This window comes from Astyanax mexicanus, chromosome 1 (assembly GCF_023375975.1).
Source record: "Astyanax mexicanus isolate ESR-SI-001 chromosome 1, AstMex3_surface, whole genome shotgun sequence".
Taxonomy (NCBI): domain Eukaryota; kingdom Metazoa; phylum Chordata; class Actinopteri; order Characiformes; family Acestrorhamphidae; genus Astyanax; species Astyanax mexicanus.
This window is the reverse complement of record NC_064408.1, coordinates 7,124,299-7,147,140: the sequence shown is the minus strand read 5'-3', so window position 1 is coordinate 7,147,140 and position 22,842 is coordinate 7,124,299. Positions and strand designations below refer to the sequence as shown.

Sequence of the window (22,842 nt, the reverse complement as noted above, 5' to 3'; positions counted from 1 at the left end):
CCAAGCCATTTGGACTCATTTCTATTGGTTTCTTCATCATTAAAATGGAAAAATACACAACATTATGTGTGACATACCAGAGTTTAAAAGAGGACAAATTTTTTGTGCACGTCTTGCTGGAGCATCTGTGACCAAGACAGCAAGTCTTTGTGATGCATCAAGAGCCACGGTATCCAGGGTAATGTCAGCATACCACCAAGAAGGACCAACCACATCCAACAGGATTAACTGTGGACGCTGTAAGAGGAAGCTGTCTGAAAGGGATGTTCGGGTGCTGACCCGGATTGTATCCAAACAACATAAAACCACGGCTTATTAAAACAGGTTTTTGTATGACCCCAATGCAATGCAATCTGTATACTTGCTCTACGAATCCAACTTTTTTTCTTTTTTCCTAATAAACAAGAGGGATATCTCCCTTCAGATACAGTAAAAACAGTCACTAAATTTCAGTGCATGACTTTTCAGTGCATCTAAGCCGTTCAGTTTTCCTGCCAGTAGAGTCGCTGGAAGAACAAGCGCAGTACGTTTTCTTGCCATTACTCCAAATCCTGCAATTGGGAGAGTTTGGTGCCAAGAGGATTGTTCTGGATTGTGATCTCGGTCTCCGTAAGGAAAAGGGCTTGAGATATATTTGGAGGTTCGCACTTCAAAGAGCGACTCCTGATGGCAATCGACGTTCCATCATTAATGGATCAAGTCAGGAACTTGTTGTTAACAGCCCCTTGTTAACGGGAGGCTTTCATACAGTTGTACAATTTCCTTAAATCTTCAATTTCCGTAGACCCTTTTGGATCTCTCGTAGGGTCGGCGCTCGCCGCCAAAACCTTAACTTTCAACTCCAAGCAAAACATTCCCAAACGTGCACACTCTGCACGAAATACCTTGGCGAGTGAACGCATCCTAAGCCTAGCCAATATATCTAATAATATTTCTTGTTATGTGATTGTTTAAGGATATTTTAGGGCTATTCAACCTATTTCTGGATGTTTTCGAACAATATAAAACTGTTTTATCAAGTAAAACGATAGTGGTTCCTTCGAGAACTTCTTTTAGGTTTATTTATTGAGGGAAGGAGAAAATCTGCCAGATAGAAGTACACAAAAAGTCTTGAAATTGGTTGGATAATCCTAAATAAAATTATCATTCATGCTTCTATATTAGTCAATGTTAGAGAAATGTTACAGACATTTGTTGGACCAACACCAGCAGGTGACATGTCTCTACAAACCATCACTGACCATCAATACAATTTGCATTTCATCAAGGAAATCAAGAGACCAGAGTCTGGAGGAAGAGTGGAGAGACACACAGTCCAAGCTGCTCGAGGTCTAGTGTGAATTTTTCACAATTCCACAAGTGATGGTTTGGAGAGACATGTCATCTGCTGGTGTTGATCCACTGTGTTTTATTATCAAGTACAAAGTCAGTGCAGTTTAGTTTTCCCACAAAATCTTACAGCACTTCACAACTTTTTATGAGGATTTTGAGATGGGGATTTCATTTTCCAGCAGGACTTGGCACACAGCCCACACCACTGCCAAAAGCACCAATTGGTCTTATATAATATTTTAATTGTCTGAGACACTGATTTTTTGTTTTTTTTTCATTGGCTGTAAGCCTTAATAATCATCAACAATAAAATAAATAAAAACACTTAACCCTCCTGTTATGTTCTGGGTCAAAGTGAACTTGTTTTAAAGTTTGAAGATCTAGGAAAATGAAAAAATATGTTTTTTTTCAGTATAAATCTTCTTTTGCTTGCCTTAATAAGTGTAATCAACATATAATATGAAAAAAGATTCATCTCACATACAGTATTTGCAACCACCCCTGCAAAAAACAAAAATTGCAATGTAAAGATTCAGTATTATGTCAAACTTATTGTATTTTATATAGTAATAAAGTAGTGAAACATTTAAAAAAAAGTTTGAACATGCATTTTTTTAATGAAAAATTAGTGAATTAGCCAATTATCCTAATTGAAACATTACCTGTCAGTGGTAAGGAGCACCAATGCACTAAATATTGATAAAATAATTTGTTTATATGATGTTTCAGGAGGTTTAAAATAGTACAGGCTTTGGAAAATGAAATTGAAACACCTGGTTTTAGAGCACAATAGTTTGTTGTGGTGACGGACAGTTCTGGTGGAAACAGAAGAGTTGAGGTGCACATTGAATTCTGCGTGATTTGATCAGTCGTGGTTTTATGTTTTTTGGATACAATCCGGGTTAGCACCCGAACATCCCTTTCAGACAGTTTCCTCTTACAGCGTCCACAGTTAATCCTGTTGTATGTGGTTGGTTCTTCTTGGTGGTATGCTGACGTTACCCTGGATACCGTGGCTCTTGATGCATCACAAAGACTTGTTGTCTTGGTCACAGATGCTCCAGCAAGACGTGCACCAACAATTTGTCCTCTTTTGAACTCTGGTATGTCACCCATAATGTTGTGTGCATTGCAATATTTAGAGCAGAACTGTGCTCTTACCCTGCTAATTGAACCTTCACACTCTTACTGCTCTTACTGGTGCAATAATGTGCAATTAATGAAGATTGGACACCAGGCTGCTCCAATTTAGCCATGAAACCTCCCACACTAAAACGAAGACAGGTGTTTCAGTTTCATTGTCCAACCCCTGTATATTGAATAATGGGTGTTGGAACAAGCAAATGGTCATAATGTTATGCTTGCTCGGTGTATACGAGGTATCGTTTTTCCGCAGTGACAGTCTCTGGATGCACGTTGCGCTCTTCACTGGTAACAGTGTGTTGCTGAGGCATGTCCAGGCTTGCCGCTGTAAGCGCTGAATAAACCCTCCCCTGTTTTTCCCTCCTGGAATGGTTTCCCGTGAGTGACGAGCGACTCCCCCCTCCAGAGCCCCTCTCGTGTGTGTTTGTCCTTCTTTCCGAGCCCCCAAGACTCCCTCACAGCTGCTTCAGACCCTGGAGTTTATGTGAGCCCATGTAGGGGTGTAGAATTCAGCTCAAAGAAGGATATTTAACTTCAATTCCATCATTATTCATTTTTTTTCTTAGTTTCATCATAATAACATTTTTTTATGGTCTTTGCGAAGACTGCACTTGAGGATACTTTCAAAGTTCTTCAAATGTTTCACCTCGACTAACTTTTATTTCTTTATTCCTTTAGTTGAGTAGTTCTTGCTTCTAATAATATGGATTGGAACATTACTCAAATAGAGCTATTATTCTCTGTATACCTGTAACTCTACCTCTTCACTACGTTACACCTGATGCTCTCAAACACTCTATTAAGAGACAAGAAATTCAAGTAATTAAGTTCAGCACAGCTGTTAACTGAAAGCCTAAAAAAATCCAGGTGACTCTACCTCATAAAACTGAGAAAATCCAGCCAAGATGTGCAAAACTGTTTATCTAAGCTATGTAAGTATTAATTTAAGATACAGGGATTGGATAATGAAATAGTGTGGGAGGTTTCATGGCTAAATTGGAGCAGCCTGGTGTTCAATCTTCATTAACTGCACATTATTGCACCAGTAAGAGCAGAGTGTGAAGGTTCAATTATCAGGGTAAGAGCACAGTTTTACTCTAAATATTGCAATGCACACAACATTATGGGTGACATACCAGAGTTCAAAAGAGGACAAATTGTTGGTGCACGTCTTGCTGGAGCATCTGTGACCTAGACAGCAAGTCTTTGTGATGCATCAAGAGTCACGGTATCCAGGGTAACGTCAGCATACCACCAAGAAGGACCAACCACATCCAACAGGATTAACTGTGGACGCTGTAAGAGGAAGCTGTCTGAAAGGGATGTTCGGGTGCTAACCCGGATTGTATCCAAAAAACATAAAACCACGGCTGATCAAATCACGCAGAATTCAATGTGCACCTCAACTCTCCTGTTTCCACTAGAACTGTCCGTCACCACAACAAACTATTGTGCTCTAAAACCAGGTGTTTCAGTTTCATTGTCCAACCCCTGTACATTTTAAATAATGAAAAAACACTTGTATAATTAATTTGTTTAGTTGTAATCTTTGTCAATTGTTTAGATGTCAGAGATTTGTGGGCCTTGTGCAACTTCATTCATTTTCTTCCCTTTCGCTCGTGTGATTATTTACGCCCGTGTCCTCACACCACCGCCCCGTCACGTCCCCAAACCGGCAAACGCTCAGATGGGAGCAGGAGCACCCCCTCGTAAATCTTTACAGCCGGGAGAATTATGGCTGACGAAAGAGGAAAGAGAAAGAGAGTGAGAGTGAGTTGGAAAAAAACGAGGGAAAAAAACGGTGGATGGGGGAAACCATGTGGAAATGGACCAAAGGTACTTAAGGCCACTGTGTAGTGTGATGCGGTTTTGTGACATCCACACGAGACGAAACCCCCGGACTACCGCTGATTCAAACCAGCCGGCTGCAGGGGTTTCTGAAGAGACCAGCCGGACCGTAGGAGACTTCCAGGAAAAGCATATGGAAAGGAGTCCCCCAGTCAGAGTCTGGGTAATGGAGTCTGCATCTGGACATTGTTTTAATCACCCAGGCTGGCTTTGAACAGCGGCAGCGGCAGCGGCAGCGGTGGCGAGAGGGCAGGCAGTAGTAGTACCTTAGCCGTGTTCGCATGTACACTGAAAAAAAATGATTAGTAAATTTTACTTTTAAAAAGTTTTGCAACTTTCTGCATTTGCTTTTTTTAAGTAAATTTAATTTCAGATAAATTTAAGTAACTTCAACTCGGTTTCAAGACTTAAATGTTACACAGAGTAAATAAGAGAACTGAACTTCAGTCAATCCTTTCTTTTAGTAAACTTTACTTAATTTATTTTTACTGAATCAATCCTTTCTTTTAGTAAACTTTACTTAATTTATTTTTACTGAATCAATCCTTTCTTTTAGTAAACTTTACTTCATTTATTTTTACTGAATCAATCCTTTCTTTTAGTAAACTTTACTTCATTTATTTTTACTGAATCAATCCTTTCTTTTAGTAAACTTTACTTCATTTATTTTTACTGAATCAATCCTTTCTTTTAGAAGGAAACTTTACTAAATTTCTATATACAATATTACCTAATTACAATTACTTAATTTTTACAATATTATTATGTATAATTTTAGTTAAAACACACGTTTAAATATTTGCATAATCTGAAAGATTTATTTTGTAAACAGACCAAGGCTCACTGTCTCAACACATGAATGGCGTGTAATACATTATTTTTAGTATTTTATAGAATGGTATAGTATAGTTTAGTATACTATAACGAATATATTACATGCCATCATAAATCATAAATTTATCAGTATCATAAATTATTTGAGTAATATTGTATAAATTGAGTAAATGTAATTAGGTAATATTGTATGCAGAAATGAAGTAAAGTTTACTAAAAGAAAGGATTGATTCAGTAAAAATAAATGAAGTAAAGTTTACTAAAAGAAAGGATTGACTGAAGTTCAGTTCACTTATTTACTCTATGTAACATTTATGTCTTGAACCCGAATTAAAGTTTATTAAATTTATCTGTATTTAAAATTACTAAAAAATAGTGTGCAGAAAGTTGTGAAACTTTTTTTTAAGTAAATATTACTCGTCATATTTTTTTAGTGGGGTTTGCTGGAGAGGCTGTGTGGGAGTGGAAAGGGTTCAGGCAGTTGGAGTCCCACAGCTGGGCACCATTCCCACATTCTCGCCCAGGTACCTAGCGGAGTTGCGTCGCTAGGTGAAACCTACACTATTCATAATAAAGGTAGTGAATGGGCTTCTTCTGAGCGGCGCTGTAGAACAGGGGTTTCTAACCCTGGTCCTGGAGGAGCCCCTGGTATCGTATTTTAGGGTGCTTTCAGGCCTAGCTTGTTTGATCTGGACCTTTGGACTGTTTAGTTTGGTCCAAACCAAAATATGGTGTAGCCAAAAGAGGTGGTCTCCAAACCACAAACTATGGTCCAGTTAATTTGTAGTTTAAAAAACTCTTAGATGGTTTGGAGTCCATCGTCACCCATTAAACAATATAAGAAGAAAAAGAACTGGTGCCAACTCCTGTTCACATGCAGCAGTATAGATACAACAAAATGCATTGGTGATAACTGTGTCTACTGTAACTGTAGATTTTCCTTTAGAAAGTGCTAGGCCAGTTTTGGGGGCAACTGTAATGGTAGTTATGAAGGCATTACATTGATTTTTTTGGGATAAGCATAAAGAAGAAGTTCCTTTATTTCTGTAAATCTACAGTGTTAGCTTGGAAATCTAGGAAATGTCCCAAAAATGCCCTAGATTTCCATGCTAACACTTAGATTGGTACTACTGGTAGATTAGTAGATTTACAGGAATAAAGGGAATTAATTCTTTTTTACAACACTTTTGCATTAAAAAAAGCTAGTCAGATTCAGGCAGAGTAGCAGAATTTAGCACATCAATCAACCAGTTGGTCAATCAATATTTAGCTATGAGTCCTTCCTAAGATGAATAAGGTGAATTAAAGCAGGAAACCTTTAAAATGTGCAGGACAAGGGTCCTCCAAGACCAGAGTTGTAAACCATTACGATAGAGTAATCGATTGAATTTGAAGTAGAAAAAATCTTTTTTTATTTATTTTGTTATTGATGATTATTACGGCTTACAGCCAATGAAAACCCAAAAATCAGTGTATCAGACAATTAAAATATTATATAGGACCAATTGGTACTTTTGCTACAGTGTGGGCAGTGTGGTGCCAAGTCCTGCTGGAAAATGAAATCTGCATCGCTATAAAAGTTGTTATCAGCAGAGGGAAGCATGAAGTGCTGTAAGATTTTCCAGGAAAACACTGCACTGGGTTTTCATTGGCTGTAAGCCATAATAAACATCAATAATATAAAAAATAAACTTTTTAAATAGATCACTTTGTGTGTTTAATACATCTATATAATATATGAGACACACTAGTGTTTCACTAAAGCAATAATAAGTGAAATGAGTAGATAAAGAAAAAGGAGATAAAGAAAAACAAACAGAAGCAAAATAATTAGAAAGTAAAATGTAAAAGTAAAAGTCGAGTAGTGTGAACCTGACATAAAGAGAAACACAATATATCGTTAAAATTAGATGATTTTTTTTCTTTGGAAGCTAGAAAAAGTTCCAATTCAGGTTTGCAGATTTGGTCCAGGGGATCCACAGGTTTTGCTTTGCAATAAGAATCAATGGTAATCGTAACTATTTTTGTTTTAAAATGAAATTTCTAGACCTTTCCTGAGGCTTTCCAGACGCGCCCTCAGAACTACCGTTACAATCACCCTCCAAAACATGTTGACAAATAGTTTAATTCGACTGCTTCGGGCACCAAGGTCAGGCGGAGACAGTGCCTCAATGGGCCGACTGTTGCATCAGCACCAGACCGGCCTACCGCTTCTAGGAAATGAGAGGCCACCAACCTTCACTAAAGCAAAACTCTGTGCCTTAGCTTGTTTTTCATTGGCTCATTATTTAGCCATCTATATCCCGGTCAGCTGCTGCTTCTCACCGTAATTCTCCCAGCTCCATTCCCACATGATACTGGGAGGTCAGTGAGAACAGATGAACACTCAGCCTTAAACTCACTGCAATTAAGCTGGACGCCATCCAACGGCGCTTCCACCACCCCATCCCCCCGCCCCTTTTTTTCCCTAGAATGAGCGGTTTCCTAGACAAGCTAATGCCGCTATGGGATTAGCCAATCAAGTGAAAATGTGAGGCCCTGATTCATGGAAGAATTCTCGGGTCACCTTGAAAATAAGCCCACCGCTGCCGAAGCGACCGAACCCCGGCTCTCAACGCCTGGAGGACTGAAGGAGCCGGGCTATTAGTCCACCTTGGAGCAATTCTCATAATAAATAACAGTCATTCGTCTTATGAAATGACTACCTCGGTGATTATGGCCATTACATATTATGCACAGTTGTAATTGCCCCTGCTTAAATAAGGAAATACCCCTCCCTCCCACCCACAAACACACTCGCTAACACACACATTCTTGAGGTGTAGTTAAATAATAGTTAGTGAAGGATTCCATGCACAGTTCAGCCCAGCTGCTCCAGCTCCTCTATGTATGGGATAAGAGCTTGGTAAAAAACGTTGTACCTTGGTTCCGTGTATTGTAAGCCTATTTTCTAATCCTTCTTGTAGAAGTAGGCTAATTTAGGCCAAAAGACCAACAGTTGTCATACACTAAACAAATAATGATACTCAGAGAAAGTACCATTGGCCTGGGATTGGCTGAAGTATGACAGCATTATCTGAGATTCACCCTAATTTGTTTTATTTTTGAATCTTAGCATAAAGAATTGGCCTGAAATTGACTATTGATTGGCAGCATTAGCTAAGATTCACCCTACAAAATTGGGGAGAATGTGGTTTGTACTGGGGTGTTGTCACATTCGGTTCAGGCCACATATTGTAAGCTAATTTTCCAATTCTCCTCAAAGTTTGCTCTCAGTGACCTTGTAGAAGTAGGCTAATTTAGACCAACATGCCAACAGAAAGTAGTTTCCTATATTATACTCAGCAACGGGGGTTCTTACCCATGAGTTTAGCTGAGATTTAGCTGAGAAAATTGGGCAGAAAATGGTTTATACTTGACAACCGGGGTATTGGAAAATGCAGTTTGGGCTGATTCCCATATTATACTCAGCAACCGGGGTTCTGGAACATTCGGTTCAGGCTAAAAACCCTTGTACATATCATAAGCTAACTCTCTTTTTCTCCTCAAAGTTTACTCTTAGTGACCTTGTAGAAGAAGGCTAATTTAGGCCAAAAGGCAGCATTAGCTGAGATCCACCCTTATTTCCTTATTCCTAAATTTTCCAATGTTCTTAGCTTAAAGAATTGTCCTGAGATTGTTTGATGTATGGCAGCATTAGCTGAGATTAGCCCTGCAGAATTGGGCAGAATGTGGTTTATACTTGACCACCAGGGTGTTGGAAAATGCGATTCAGGCCAATTCCCATATTATACCCATCAACCGGGGTTCTGGCACATGTGGTTTGGGCCAATTCCCATATTACACTCAACAATTGTGGTGTTGACACATTCAGTTCAGGCTACATATTGGAAGCTAGTTCTCTAATCCTTCTCAAAGTTTGCTCTCAGTGACCTTGTAGAAGTAGGTTAATTTAGACCAGCATGCCAACAGAAATGCATTTTGCGAAGTTTCCTATATTATACTCAGCAACGGGGGTTCTTCCCCCCGAGTTTAGCTGAGATTTAGCTGAGAAAATTGGGCAGAATGTGGTTTATACTTGACAACCAGGGTGTTGGAAAATGCAATTTGGGCTGATTGCCATATTATACTCAGCAACCGGGGTTCTGGCACATTTGGTTCAGGCTAAAAACCCTTGTACATATCGTAAGCTAATTCTCTAATTCTCCTCAAAGTTTGCTCTCAGTGACCTTGTAGAAGAAGGCTAATTTAGGCCAAAAGGCAGCATTAGCTGAGATCCACCCTCATTTTTTTATTCTTAAATTTTCTCATTTTCGTTGCATAAAGAATTGTCCTAAGATTGACTGATGTATGTCAACATTGGCTTAGATTCTCCCTGACAATTCCCATATTATACTCAGCAGTCGGGGATGTAAGTCAAGCGTTTGGGTCAGATTAGGTTAAATCTGTATCGTGCTGATGTAACTCTGACTCAGCGTGTGATATTTGGCCCAGAAATAAAAATAATAGATTTTTGCTATCTGGGCTGTCTATGATATCTCTGTTGCTAAATGTAAAGGGCATGGAAATAGTATAACAATGCATGACATCTTGTATTGAGCAGAATGTGGTTTATACTTGACAACCGCGGTATTGGGAAATGTGATTCCCTTCGATTCCCATATTATACTCAGCAGCCGGGGTGTTGGCACATGCAGCACTCGCCTTGGATGTAAGTTAAGCGCTTGGGCCAGAATAGATTAAAATAGATTAAAATGTATCAAGATGATATAACTCAGACTTTACATGAGATACTTGTCCCAGAAATGTCTTGAGAGATTTTTGCTAACTGGACAATGTAATGTCTGCAATCTTTGTTATTTTTCTCATTTTCTTCATTTCAAATTTTGCTCTACACAAGACACACATGCTTAGAAAAGAAGAAACTGGCTTTCTATGGGTCAACCACTTAAGTAATGTTGAAAAGACACTTATATACCAAATCTAAAATGACATGGAAATGATGTAACAATGCATGACTTTTAGTAGTTATGTAATGCTTCTCGAAAACGATGCCTAAGAAATGCTTATATTCCTTGCATAGTTTAGCCCAAATGCTCCAACTGGCTCAAAACCCTCGCACGTACCGTAGTGTCCGCGACCGTTGTGTTTTTTCCCTTTTTTTTCTTCTTTTCTTCTCCTCTTTTCTTCTGCTCTACACTGGCCACACACATGCTAAGAATAATAAAAGTGTTGATGATGTGGCCTGGAAAGCCAATTCACTGCTCAGTTGATTAAACACTGGAATTTTGTGCGCTACCCAGAAATGAGGTTAGCAAATGGTGTTTTGCCATTGCCAGCTTGGAATTGCACGAAGGAAAAGCAGCAGAAGAACATAGCGTCTGCCGAGCGAGCGCTAACTCTGTTCTTCTCGCTGTGTGTGTGATAAATGCTGGTGTATGTCACTCCCAGTCAAATGAGTGAAATGCAATCGCCTCCAAATGTGGTTGGACTGCTGTGTATGAGGTAAAGTTGCCTGGCTGGATTTTGGCTGATGGAAGCCCGGTACTTTGAGCTTGTATCAGTAAACAGTCAGATGGACATGGTGAACTCATCATTATTGCATTAATGCAACTTCATGCATAAAATAAGCTGTTGGCCCACACTGAAGGCTGGAACACTTTCCAATAGTGGCCACTCGCTGCCAACAATCGGCAACATACAAACCAATTATTGTCAAGTACAGGAAAATGAAGGAGGAAGTCCTTTAATGCACTGAATGTATCTAAGGCCATTTTTACACCAGCACTATTTTGTCCAGTTAAAACGAACTCTGGTTTGTTTGTACCCTCAGTGTGATATATTAATCAGATGATTGCTAATTACCACAGCTAGGAACAAACGCTATCTTTGCTGCTCCATGCTATTTACACATGCAGTGTGTGCAGGGTTCACTGCTCGCATCTGTCCGACTCCGTCTACAACATCTGTGCTGTACGTCCCATTGAAAACACTGTATTTTAAAGTTCAGCAGCATATTTTCTGACCAATCAGAGGAGACGATGTGCTCGCATGGTTTATGGGTGTGCATTTTTGTCCGTTTAGATTTATGCCTCTGTGAAACCAAACCAAACAGAGGGAGAAAACGCTCCAAAAAAAAAATCTCATCAACTGATCCAGACTATAGAAACCAACTACAGGTGTGAAAATGCCCTAAATATATTCATGTATTTAGCTAATAAGCTAATTGATTAGCCCTTTTTTGAGTTGAAGGTGGTGAGGTATGGGTGGTAGGAACAAAAATAACTCCTCAAATTAATCAATGGCAAATCGTCTGCAAATCAGTGGCAAATTGATTGGTTTTGACTTTCCGGTGCACTTACTCTAATGTTTAAAACCCCTACATTTAATCCAGAAACCACTTAGACTGGGTTCACACTGTACACTACAAAATCAGTCCCAGTTGTTCATTCACTGGTTGTTTTTGGAAAGCACAGACAAGAGCGTCAAGTCAGGCACGAATCAGGGTTTACTCAGTGTTGGCTTGCTTGCAATTTCGCTTCTTGAACTCCTAAAACAACTGATAATCAAAAGAAGATATCTAGCAGATTTAATATCTGGACCTCTTCATGGCTCTACACCTGGTGGTATAACTGGACTAAATGTATACAGTGTAACATACACATGAACCTTGTATCAGGTGTATCTTACTAATTTCAAACCCCTACAATTATTGTCAGGGACCACTTAGACTGGGTTCACACTGTAGTCTACAAAATCAGTGCCAGTTTGCTGCTTGTTCTTAGAAAGCACAGACAAGGGCATCAAGTTGGGGGGACAATAGTCTTTTACTCGATATTGGCTGGCTTGCAATTTTGCTTCTTCAATTCCTTAAAGAACTGCTAATCTAGGTGAATGTTGAGCGGTCAATATTTAATATTTGGACCTCTTTATGGCTCTACATCTGGTAGTTTGACTAGACTAAATGTATATAGTGTCACATACATATGAACCTTGGATCAGACTCTCCAAGGTCTTTCTAGACTCTAAAACCTCTACAATTATTGTCAGGACCACTTAGACTGGGTTCACACTGTAGACTACAAAATCAGTCCCAGATAAAAGCATCAAGTCAGGGACAAAACAGTGTTTACTCAGTGTTGGCTTGCTTGCAATGTCGCTTCTTGAACTTCTAAAAGAACCGCTAATTGAAGTAATTGTTGAGTGGCCAATCCCTCATCAAATATCTAGCAGGTTTAATATCAGGACCAGTCGATGGACCACTAGAGGTTGGTGCAGAGACTAGGGTGATCAGAAAGCAGGGGATATAATGTGTGATGAATTCAATTGGCTCTAAATATGACTGCAGAAACAAAAAGCAGAAGCCTTGTATTGGCCCAAACTCTGGGCAGATCTTTTTGCTAGCTTGTGGCTAATAATAAGCTACCGGTAAACAATTCGATGGACATGGTGACCTCATCGTCATTGCATTATGCAACTCCCAATTGTGGCAGGCGATCATTCAGCGGTAGAGTCCTCAACCGTAGAGTTGTACCGCCACCGTCTTAAAGACTTCCCTGCCTTCCAGGACGTCGCGTGACGTTCCTGCTAATGCATTTACTGCCCATCATGTTCCCATATGGCTTCAGGGACGGCTGTCGATGCTACTTGCTCCAACAAGAAATGCAATAACGGAATGTGTCGGCATTCCACATCTCCCACTTGACCTCCTAATGAAATAGCTCAGTATTAAAGGGTCGGGATCCTTTGAGGAACGCCGTTCTGGAGATAAAAGGTTTGCTCTCCACAAAACTCACCAGGAATAGAATCTACGTGATAAGCAGAAGGTTCTGAATAACAATGGCTTGGACTCGTGCTGTTGGAATGGAGAGTTATTATTCTTTGCCTGAAATATGATTAGCTGAAATCTACTCCATATCCCTTGCTGAATAAGAGAAAATATTTGCCGGACTGTTGGCAAGCATGGAGACTCGCTCCACTCACGCAGGATCAAAGGAATTACATCATTTTTCCGGATCAGCAGAAAACACATATGCCCTCATGGCTACGCATTTAGGAACTGATATGAACACTTTCATGGCCTTTTGACATCCATTTACTCCAGGGGTTTCGGAATGAAGAAATTTCCTTCCAGTGCATCGACCACAACAGGTTATAAATGGAGTATTATTCTGCCGTTTAAGCCGTTAAAGAGAATGTTTGGTCTGCTTTTAAAGCGATTGTGCCTCTAAAAAGACAAGTAGCTCATACCCCAGCAGGTTGCTTTATAGTAAAAAAAAATTAACAGCAATTTGCGTGGATGAAAAACATTGGCATAAATGACTGAGATGGGAGTGGCTACTCGATTTACACACTGCTGTCTACAGCGATGGTTTTCAACCTGTTTTGAATTGAGCAATCACATGACTGACATAGTAAGCTGGTGGATTAGAACGCTAACATTTGTGCATAGTAGAGTCTGACTGAAATGTATGAGTTTTACCACAAATGTCCTTTAAATTGCTAAAGGTTGGTACCCCTGTGTAAGAGAATGATAACCCACTTTAGCAATAATTAGCTGATATGTGTTTAAAACACATATATAAATAATGGCTATGCTACACAATGAGTTATCTAAAGCATTTGACTTGTTTTGTGGACTTGAGGCTTACCATTGACTAGAATGGTGTGAACTATCTGTTCTGTATCTATCTATGCATATCAAAATTGAATGCTTTATCAAGTGCCTCCATACCTGAGAAAATCTGTAAAAAACTCTTTTGTCTACTGGATATTACGGAATATTTATCCACACGTTGATGTGAATAGAAATAATATAGCTAAAATGATGAGTTTCTTTGATTTTGACAAATTAAAACCTCTGGAATACAATCAAGAGGAAGATAAATAATTACAAGCCATCAAACCAACAAGCGGAACTACTTTTTGATTTTGATTTTTGCACCAGGAGTAAAGCAGCATAAAGTTATCCAAAAGCAGTGTGTAAGACTGGTGGAGGAGAACATGATGCCAAGATGCATAAAAAAAAACTATGATTAAAAACCATCTTGGTTATATTCCACCAAATATTAATTTCTGAACTCTTAAAACTCTTTATGTATAATAACGTGTTTGCATTGTCTTTGCATTATGTATCTTTTTTGTTATTTCAGCCATTTCTCATTTTCTTATTTTTATTTGGCATTTGGGAGAAATGATGTCCGTAGTTTATAAAATAAAACAAAAATGTTCATTTTACTCAAACATATACCTATAAATAGCAAAATCAGAGAAACTGATTCAGAAACTGAAGTGGTCTCTTAATTATTTCCAGAGCTGTATAACCAGAGGTTATTTTATGAATCATTTTAGCATTAAAATCAGTGACATTGTCATTAGTATGGGACTAAAATGACTGAAAATCTAAATACATTATCCCAATCCACCATGTAAATCCAATTTTCTACATTTCCCAGGTCCGCCCGATGTGGAGCAAGTGTGCGAGCCAAGCGTCCGTACCTGGAGCCCCCACAACGGCATGGACGTGGGCCTGGTGCCTCCACCCTGCCCCCTGCAGGGTTGCATGCTCCAGCTGGAGTTTGCTTTCCCCGTTGTACCTGAATCGCTCACCGTCTGGGTCACCTTCTGCTCCCCCGAGGAAACTGCGCTACCCGCCATCCAGAACATCATGCTGCTGACTGTAGGTGGGCACAACATCTCGCTGGGTCCGAGCAACGTGTTCTGCGACACCCCGCTGACCCTCAAACTGGACGTTAAGGAGAAGGTGTACGGGGTGCAGTTCTTCACCATGGAGCAGCACCTGGAGATCGATGCTACCATGCTAACCTCCAGGCCTGACTGCCCGCTGTGCCAGAACTGCGAGCCACTGAGATACAGGCTTCTGCGGCAGCCTGCGTTTTCATACGGTCCGAGGGGCGTGGAAGTCAGTGATGCAGGACGGAGATACGTAGACAGGTATGTTGTCTGTTTTGTTTGGAATTCTGCACAGTTTTATGGTTTACTTTATATTTCACACTATAAGGCACACGGGATAATAAGGCGCACTATCACTGAACATCTATTTTCTGGTCTATTTTCATATAAAAGGTATTTTAAGCAACACTAGTAAGAAATAAGGGTGTCGACATGTTTCCCTTCTAGTTCAGGAGGTCTCGCCTCTGGTTGGTGGTAGTGGGGTAGGTTAAATAACTTGAGCTGGGTAAAGTTGAGCTAAGAAAACCAAACTATAATCCTTAAAAAATGCATTTTAAAGTTAAACGAGCTCTGAATGTTAATCTACACAGATTTCTCTCCTGAAAACTGTTTATTTGGGTGAGTAAAGCGCTTCCTTTTATTTACAGTAAGCTTAAATTCCCAAATTTCCCCAGCACTAAGGCTGGAGCATTAGCCAGTGTGATATTAGCTAGCGGTTCGTCCAACATAGCTTGTTTTAAGCATGATAAACATGCAGACTACAGTCCGATAATACTCATCTCTGAATAGCGAAGTGAAGAGCTAGCACTGCAGTTAGAGGCTAATGCTAAAGCTGCTCCAACAGTGGTAGCCAGAATTAGCAGCAGTCTACAGTCCGATACAATCACCTCTGAATGGCAAAAGAGCTAGCACTAAGGGAGGTTAGCGGCTAATGCTATTGCTGCTCCAACAGTCACAGCCGGGGTTAGCAGCAGTCTACAGGTCGATAATACTCATCTCTGAATAGCTATGGGAAGAGCTAGCACTGCAGTTAGCGGCTAATGCTAATGCTGCTCCAACAGTGCTAGCCAGGGTTATCAGCAGTCCGAAATACTCACCTCTAAATGGCAAAAGAGCTAGCACTTAGCACGGTTAGCGGCTAATGCTAATGCTGCTCCAACAGTGCTAGCCAGGGTTATCACCAGTCTGCAGTCCGATACACTCACCTCTGAATGGCAAAAGAGCTAGCACTAAGGGAGGTTAGCGGCTAATGCTATTGCTGCTCCAACAGTCACAGCCGGGGTTAGCAGCAGTCTACAGGTCGATAATACTCATCTCTGAATAGCTATGGGAAGAGCTAGCACTGCAGTTAGCGGCTAATGCTAATGCTGCTCCAACAGTGCTAGCCAGGGTTATCAGCAGTCCGAAATACTCACCTCTAAATGGCAAAAGAGCTAGCACTTAGCACGGTTAGCGGCTAATGCTAATGCTGCTCCAACAGTGCTAGCCAGGGTGTTCATAGCAGTATATGATCTGGCTAATACGCATATCAGATTAAACTGCACCTTATCAGCAGTTTAGCTTAATTAAAAATCAATATATTTGATAGCTGGGTCAAATCGAGGCCACGTTCTCACCACAAGCAAACCTCTACAGAAACTAACAGTAATTTGAGCAGTTGAGTGCAGCTGAGGCCCTAAAATGGGTTCCAAATGGATGGAACTTGTCTCGTGATCATATATGTTTTACTGCTGCTACTATACTTATGATGGTAGCTAAGTGTAGTATTCACTGTTTCTGTTCCATGTGGTTAGTGGTGTTTGTTAGCTCTGCTCTGCTCTGTTGTGTGTTGATATGCTCATAGCTACTCATAGGATGGCATAGGCTGAAAGATGCACTCTTCAGAGGGATGTCTGGTTACTGGTGTTAAAAGTCTTTATTCTCCACAACCACCACAAGACATGTAAGTCTTACACATTCTACAAATATTTGACCCATAAAACAAATGCCAGTCAAAAGCCTACAGCTGGGACTAACCAAGCTGGCACACCAGTGCCATTGTTCAAGTTAACAGTTGACCAGTATATCAGCTATCAAATATACTTCTTCTACTTCTTTACATCTTTTTAAATGAGCTAAACTGCTGAGAAGGCACAGCTCACGGATCGAGACCAGATTATAGTCTCAGCACAATGCTTTAACGTTGACAGCCCTGGTATAAACTCTTTGTTAATATTATTTATTTAGAAAAAAAAAACGAATGAAACAAATGTTTTTTCAGGACTGTTCTAGGTTTAAACTTGGAGGTAGGTTCTGGTGTGTTGACTGTTTCAAGATGGTCACTGAATTGTGGTATTTAGACTTGCAGTTCTTGCCAAAAAACAAAAATTCTGGATTTTATTGCCTTTGAAATGTTTTTCATCTTTTACAGCGGAATAAAAAAATGCTGTAATTTGATCAAATTTAGATGCAAGAAGTCGACATGATGGGCACTTTTTATTGCTGATATCTCCTCGTCCTCAAGCTTCTAGTTCATCTTTTTCAGTGGAGCCAAAGGCAGCTAAAGGAAGGATGCAGCTGTTGGCATGGTTAACTCTGGAGCCTGGCATCAGAAGTACCAGTTATAACGGCCTGCCTGCCTAGTTTCAGCCAGATGTAGTGGGTTTGGGCTTGTCTTCACCACTTAGGGCCAGGGTCTGGGCCTCAACTGGACCTTGTAGTTCTTGTTTTGATCTCATTCATGCATACAAAGGCCTTGAGGACTGGATCCAGGGGAAACAAGACCCGGTTCAAACTCGAATTCTGATCCATAGTAGGAATTAATATGGTTTCCAGTTTGGTCAAGGCTTCAGTATTGGACACTGGAGAAATAAAGCAGTTTTATGAAATTAAAGGTTTAGCTTACCACCCTCTGGTCTGAGCTGTAAAATGGCCAGTACTTAATTTACAGCAGGTCTTTAAACGAGTCTACATGACCTACAGCGTCGACCAGCTTTGTTTAAATGATATTATGAGTTATATTTGATATGCATTTTTTATTGGTGATTAATTGCTTCATACTGCATTTAATGTACGTAGTACATAGTAAGTGGGTGTTTTGCACTTTTTTTACACTGCCATTGCAAAAGTCTTAGGAGAGCATCATATAAACTGATGGATAGACATATACAGTGTATCACAAAAGTGAGTACACCCCTCAGATTTCTGCAGATATTTGAGTATATCTTTTATGGGAAAACACTGACAATGAAAAGTAGTCTGTGTGCAGCTTATATAACAGTGTAAATTTATTCTCACCTCAAAATAACTCAATATACAGCCATTAACGTCTAAACCACCGCCAACAAAAGTGAGTACACCCCTTAGTGAAAGTTCCTGAAGTGTCAAAATCGTGTGTGGCCACCATTATTTTCCAGAACTGCCTTAACTCTTGTGGATATGGAGTTTACCAGAGCTTCACAGGTTGCCACTGGAATGCTTTTCCACTCCTTCATGACGTGATCACAGAGCTGGAGGATATTTAAGCTCCTCCATCTTCTGCTTGAGGACGCCCCAAAGATGTTCTATTGGGTTCCTATTATTCCCACCACCAGGCTTCTTATCAGACCATAGGACATGGTTCCAGTAATCTATGTTCTTTGTTGACATGTCTTAAGCAAACTGTTTGCAGGCTTTCTTGTGTACAGACTTTAGGAGAGGCGTACTTCTCGAGTGAGAGCCTTGCAGAACAATTCGACAGGCTGACCCCCCACCTCTTCAATCTCTGCAGAAGCAAAAGCACTCCTGCACCTATCTTTTAAAAACAGCATTTGGACGTGACACTGAGCTTCTCGTGCACTCACTTATGAGTGGATCCTGCTCTTTTAAAACGCTGAATGAGGTGTACTCACTTTTGTGATAAACTGTATATAATATACACTGATTTTTGTTTTTTTATTGGCTGTAAGCCGTAATAATCATCAACAAATAAAGAAATAAACACTTAAAAGGGATCACTCTGTGTGTAATACATCTATTGTATATAATATATGAGTTTCACATTTTGAACTTTACTATGATATTCAAATTTTTTAAGATGCACCTGTATGTAAGACCATCAAGATCAAAAGCATCAGCATTTAAAGAACTGCCAATCATTTTTATCTATCCTCACGCTGTGTTCTGACGTGAATATGTGCAATACATCATCCCCGACGCCTGAACAAATACATTCCTCTGTAAAAGAGAAACATCTCGTTCCAGAATTCCCGTACACACATCTGTCTGGGACACTGTTTGACCTCTTGTTTGAGTGAAGTATTCCCCATCCATCCTGAGAAGAGCCTTCGGGATGCTGACCTCATAGGTGAAGAACATTTCAGCTAAACATTTCAGTTGAAATCGGACAGTTTCCAGGCTTCAGTTGAGTTGAGGCTTCAGGACGAGGGAGTAAATCAGTGAGATTGAGGCTGACCTGTGGTTTTTGTGACCTCAGCCTTCAGAAATCACCATCCCATCAGCTAATCCCCCTTTCTCTGACCTGACCTTCTCCGCTGTCTTGCTATAGCTGACAGGACCTCCCAGCCAGGCAACGGCCAAGACAATTGGTAGACCCATCTGCCCAAGGTCCCTCATTCCAATAGAACTTGTCTAGTGCTACATATACAAATCTATATATACAAATCTGGAAAAAATTAAGAGACCACTTCAGTTTCTGAATCAGTTTCTCTGATTTTGATATTTGTAGGTTTATGTTTGAGTAAAATGAACATCTCAGAATTTATTTGCAAAACAATGAGAAATGGCTGAAATAACAAAAAAAAAGATGCAGACCTCAAATAATGCAAAGAAAACAAGTTCATATTCATAAAGTTTTAAGAGTTCATAAATCAATTTTTGGTGGAATAACCCTGGTGGTTTACTTCATTGACTTCTGTTACAATCTGTGAAAATCTCAAATAGTGGTGCGCCACATCGTACCATAAATATATATTTTTGCAGTAATATCACCAAATATAAATTAATATTAAAATATTAAATTAAGTTTTTTTTTTTGCTGTAATATATTCTTAAAATGCCTTTTATTTTATTTTAAATTTTGTCATATCACTAACAATATTGTTATCAAAAAATACCCTAAAATATTTTATAGCCATGCAGGAATTTTATAATGTACTGTGTTGTTATGGTTTCTAGAAAGTGGTGTTTGTTAGTGGTGTTTGTTAGCTACTTACTGTATGGTATAGGCTGACAGATGCACTCTTCAGAGGGATATCCGGTTACTGGTGTTAAAAGTCTTTACTCTCCACAGCCTCCACACGTCATGTTAGTCTTACACATTCTACACATATATGACCTTTGAGCTGAGATTAAAAAAGCTGGCTTTTAATGGGTATGTGCAGCAGATTCTCTACAATGAACCATTCACAGAGCTGCTGTAACCCTTATCTCCAGAATATGATCTGAGCCACTTTCAGATTTAGCTAAATTGGAGTTATTGGTGCCCAAATGCAGAATATGTGTTTTGACTTAAAATCCACTTCTAATAGATAGATACAATTCAATCAAATCAAGTCATACACCCTCTTGTGTGCACAACATTTGAAAAAAGCAGAAGAAGTAGACACTTCTGTTCAAGTCTCAGCCAATCAATGAACCCGTGTTCGAGGGTTTCGGTTAAAGAAGTCGCTGCCAAAACAGATGTGTAGTGGGAAAATCAAACTCCCATCAGCTCTTCCCTCGATGACCTCAAAGGGAAGGGGGTTAATCCGCACTTGATGTGGAAACTGGACAGCTTTGATCTCAGATCTGGGACTAAGGATATTGAAGTAGACACGCCAGTGCCCTTGGTGCTTTGCTTAGGGTCAGCCTTGAAGATTTGCTCAGAAGTGAGTGGAGAAGGGAAGTTCGGAGTCCAGATCCCTGCTGGAAAGGTCAAACACTGGCTCAGAGGCTGCTTTGAACCAATCACTCGATTTGCTCAATAATCCTGCAGTGTTGCATTAAATAAGGTGATCCCAACACTTAGCGAAGTCGTGCTTGGTACCTTCACTACTGGACTTGGCTGGAATCTACTTGGATTGTTCGCTTTTCCAATACAATTTTGTGCCTCGTGCCGGGAATTGGGTATTTTTTAGTATCTGCTCACTCACAGTTGCAAGTGGGCTGAGTAGTAGAAATTAAAAACTGGTCTGTTAACCCTGTAGAGCACTATTGGCAATGGATTTGTGTGTTTTTGTTAGCTCTGCTGTGTTGATATGCTCATAGCAACTCACTGTATGGTATAGGCTGTAAGATGCACTCTTCAGAGGGGAATCCAGTTACTGGTGTTAAAAGTCTTTATCCTCCACAACCACCACAAGATGTATTAGTCTCAGCAGATGATACTGAACTGCACATTCATGCTGTGAAGATAGACCAGCAGCTCATTTAAGGGAACAGCATGTTTTTTTTATTCTTTATTCTGTTTATTGTTGAGTTAAAGGTATATAGAGATTACTTTCATTTCAGTGGAGCACCTGTGTTTTCCACCGCCAAAATATATAGAAACTTGCCAGAAATTTACCTGAATACAGCTCACTTCCAGACCACCAGTGTAGATTTATTCCTAAACTTTGACACTGTTTTAATAGTGCAAGAGCAAGGTGTATTATAGGGCCCTATTTGTATATATCTAATTGTGGGAAAAAGAAATCAAGTAGAAGGTACTAGAAAAGTGAGAAGTAGTTGAGTAGAGTTGAGTCGTTTTAGTTCACAGAGTGGCAGATCATATTATAAAGGTTTTACAAATGGTTTATAAAGGAGTTTATTATTGCTTATGAATTAGGTTGGAACTAATTTAAACCTATTAATAAGCAGTTAATAAATATATGACAACGCATAAATAGAAATGGCAACAGTAAGCTGAAAATTTGCGATTGAAAATGTGATTCTACATTTATTTATACTGCCAAACCTCAAATCTTTCTAGATACTGATTTTACTTTATGCTTTCCATTAACCTGTGATAGTAATATATATATATATATATATATATATATATATATATATATATATATATATACAGGGGTTGGACAATGAAACTGAAACACCTGTCATTTTAGTGTGGGAGGTTTCATGGCTAAATTGGAGCAGCCTGGTGATCAATCTTCATTAATTGCACATTGCACCAGTAAGAGCAGAGTGTGAAGGTTCAATTAGCAGAGTAAGAGCACAGTTCTCCTCTAAATATTGCAATGCACACAACATTATGGGGGACATACCAGAGTTCATCTGTGACCAAGACAGTAAGTCTTTGTGATGCATCAAGAGACACAGTATCCAGGGTAATGTCAGCATACCACCAAGAAGGACCGACCACATCCAACAGGATTAACTGTGGACACTGTAAGAGGAAGCTGTCTGAAAGGGATGTTTGGGTGCTAACCCGGATTGTATCCAAAAAACATAAAACCACGGCTGATCAAATCACGCAGAATTCAATGTGCACCTCAACCCTCCTGTTTCCACCAGAACTGTCCGTCACCACAATAAATTATTGTGCTCTAAAACCAGGTGTTTCACTGGTATTGAATTAAATGACTAAGCAAACCACAGATTTGACACTGTTGCCTTTTTTAACTGATTTGTTGTAACTTCTTATCAAAGGTTTTTAAGGCATTTACAACCTAATCAATAATTATTATTAAGTAATTTATAAACCATTTATAAACCCTTTATAAGGGTAGTCTTATTTTAAAGTGGTACCCAAGTGGTATAATGTAATGTGTGCAGCATGTGGTTTTGCACTGATGCCATGGGCGTCCCCTACATTGCTCTAAATCTAAGTGTACTTTTTTCATTAATTACATTAAATAGAGTCAAGTAGTATTGCTACATGCAGTAGAAATGAACCATTTGCGAGAAAAACGTTGACCTGTTGGACCCAACAACCTTCCTGACTTCAGCACCATTTCTGACTGTGCTTTAATCCTCCTCAACAGACAAACCATTCTTTATGTATCTTCACCTTATTCTCTGAAGGGCTGGCCTTTA

The 22,842-nt window shown here is 39.6% G+C and overlaps 1 protein-coding gene across 1 annotated transcript in view; it reads left to right on the top strand.

The window, feature by feature from the left end:
- LOC103040342 (pappalysin-1) overlaps positions 1–22,842 on the top strand; it is a 236,254-nt gene that overhangs the window by 65,679 nt on the left and 147,733 nt on the right. Inside the window, exon 8 of the mRNA XM_049465816.1 lies at positions 14,613–15,111. Within this exon, the coding sequence (XP_049321773.1) occupies positions 14,613–15,111 (499 nt within the window). The remainder of the gene's footprint in view (positions 1–14,612; positions 15,112–22,842) is intronic.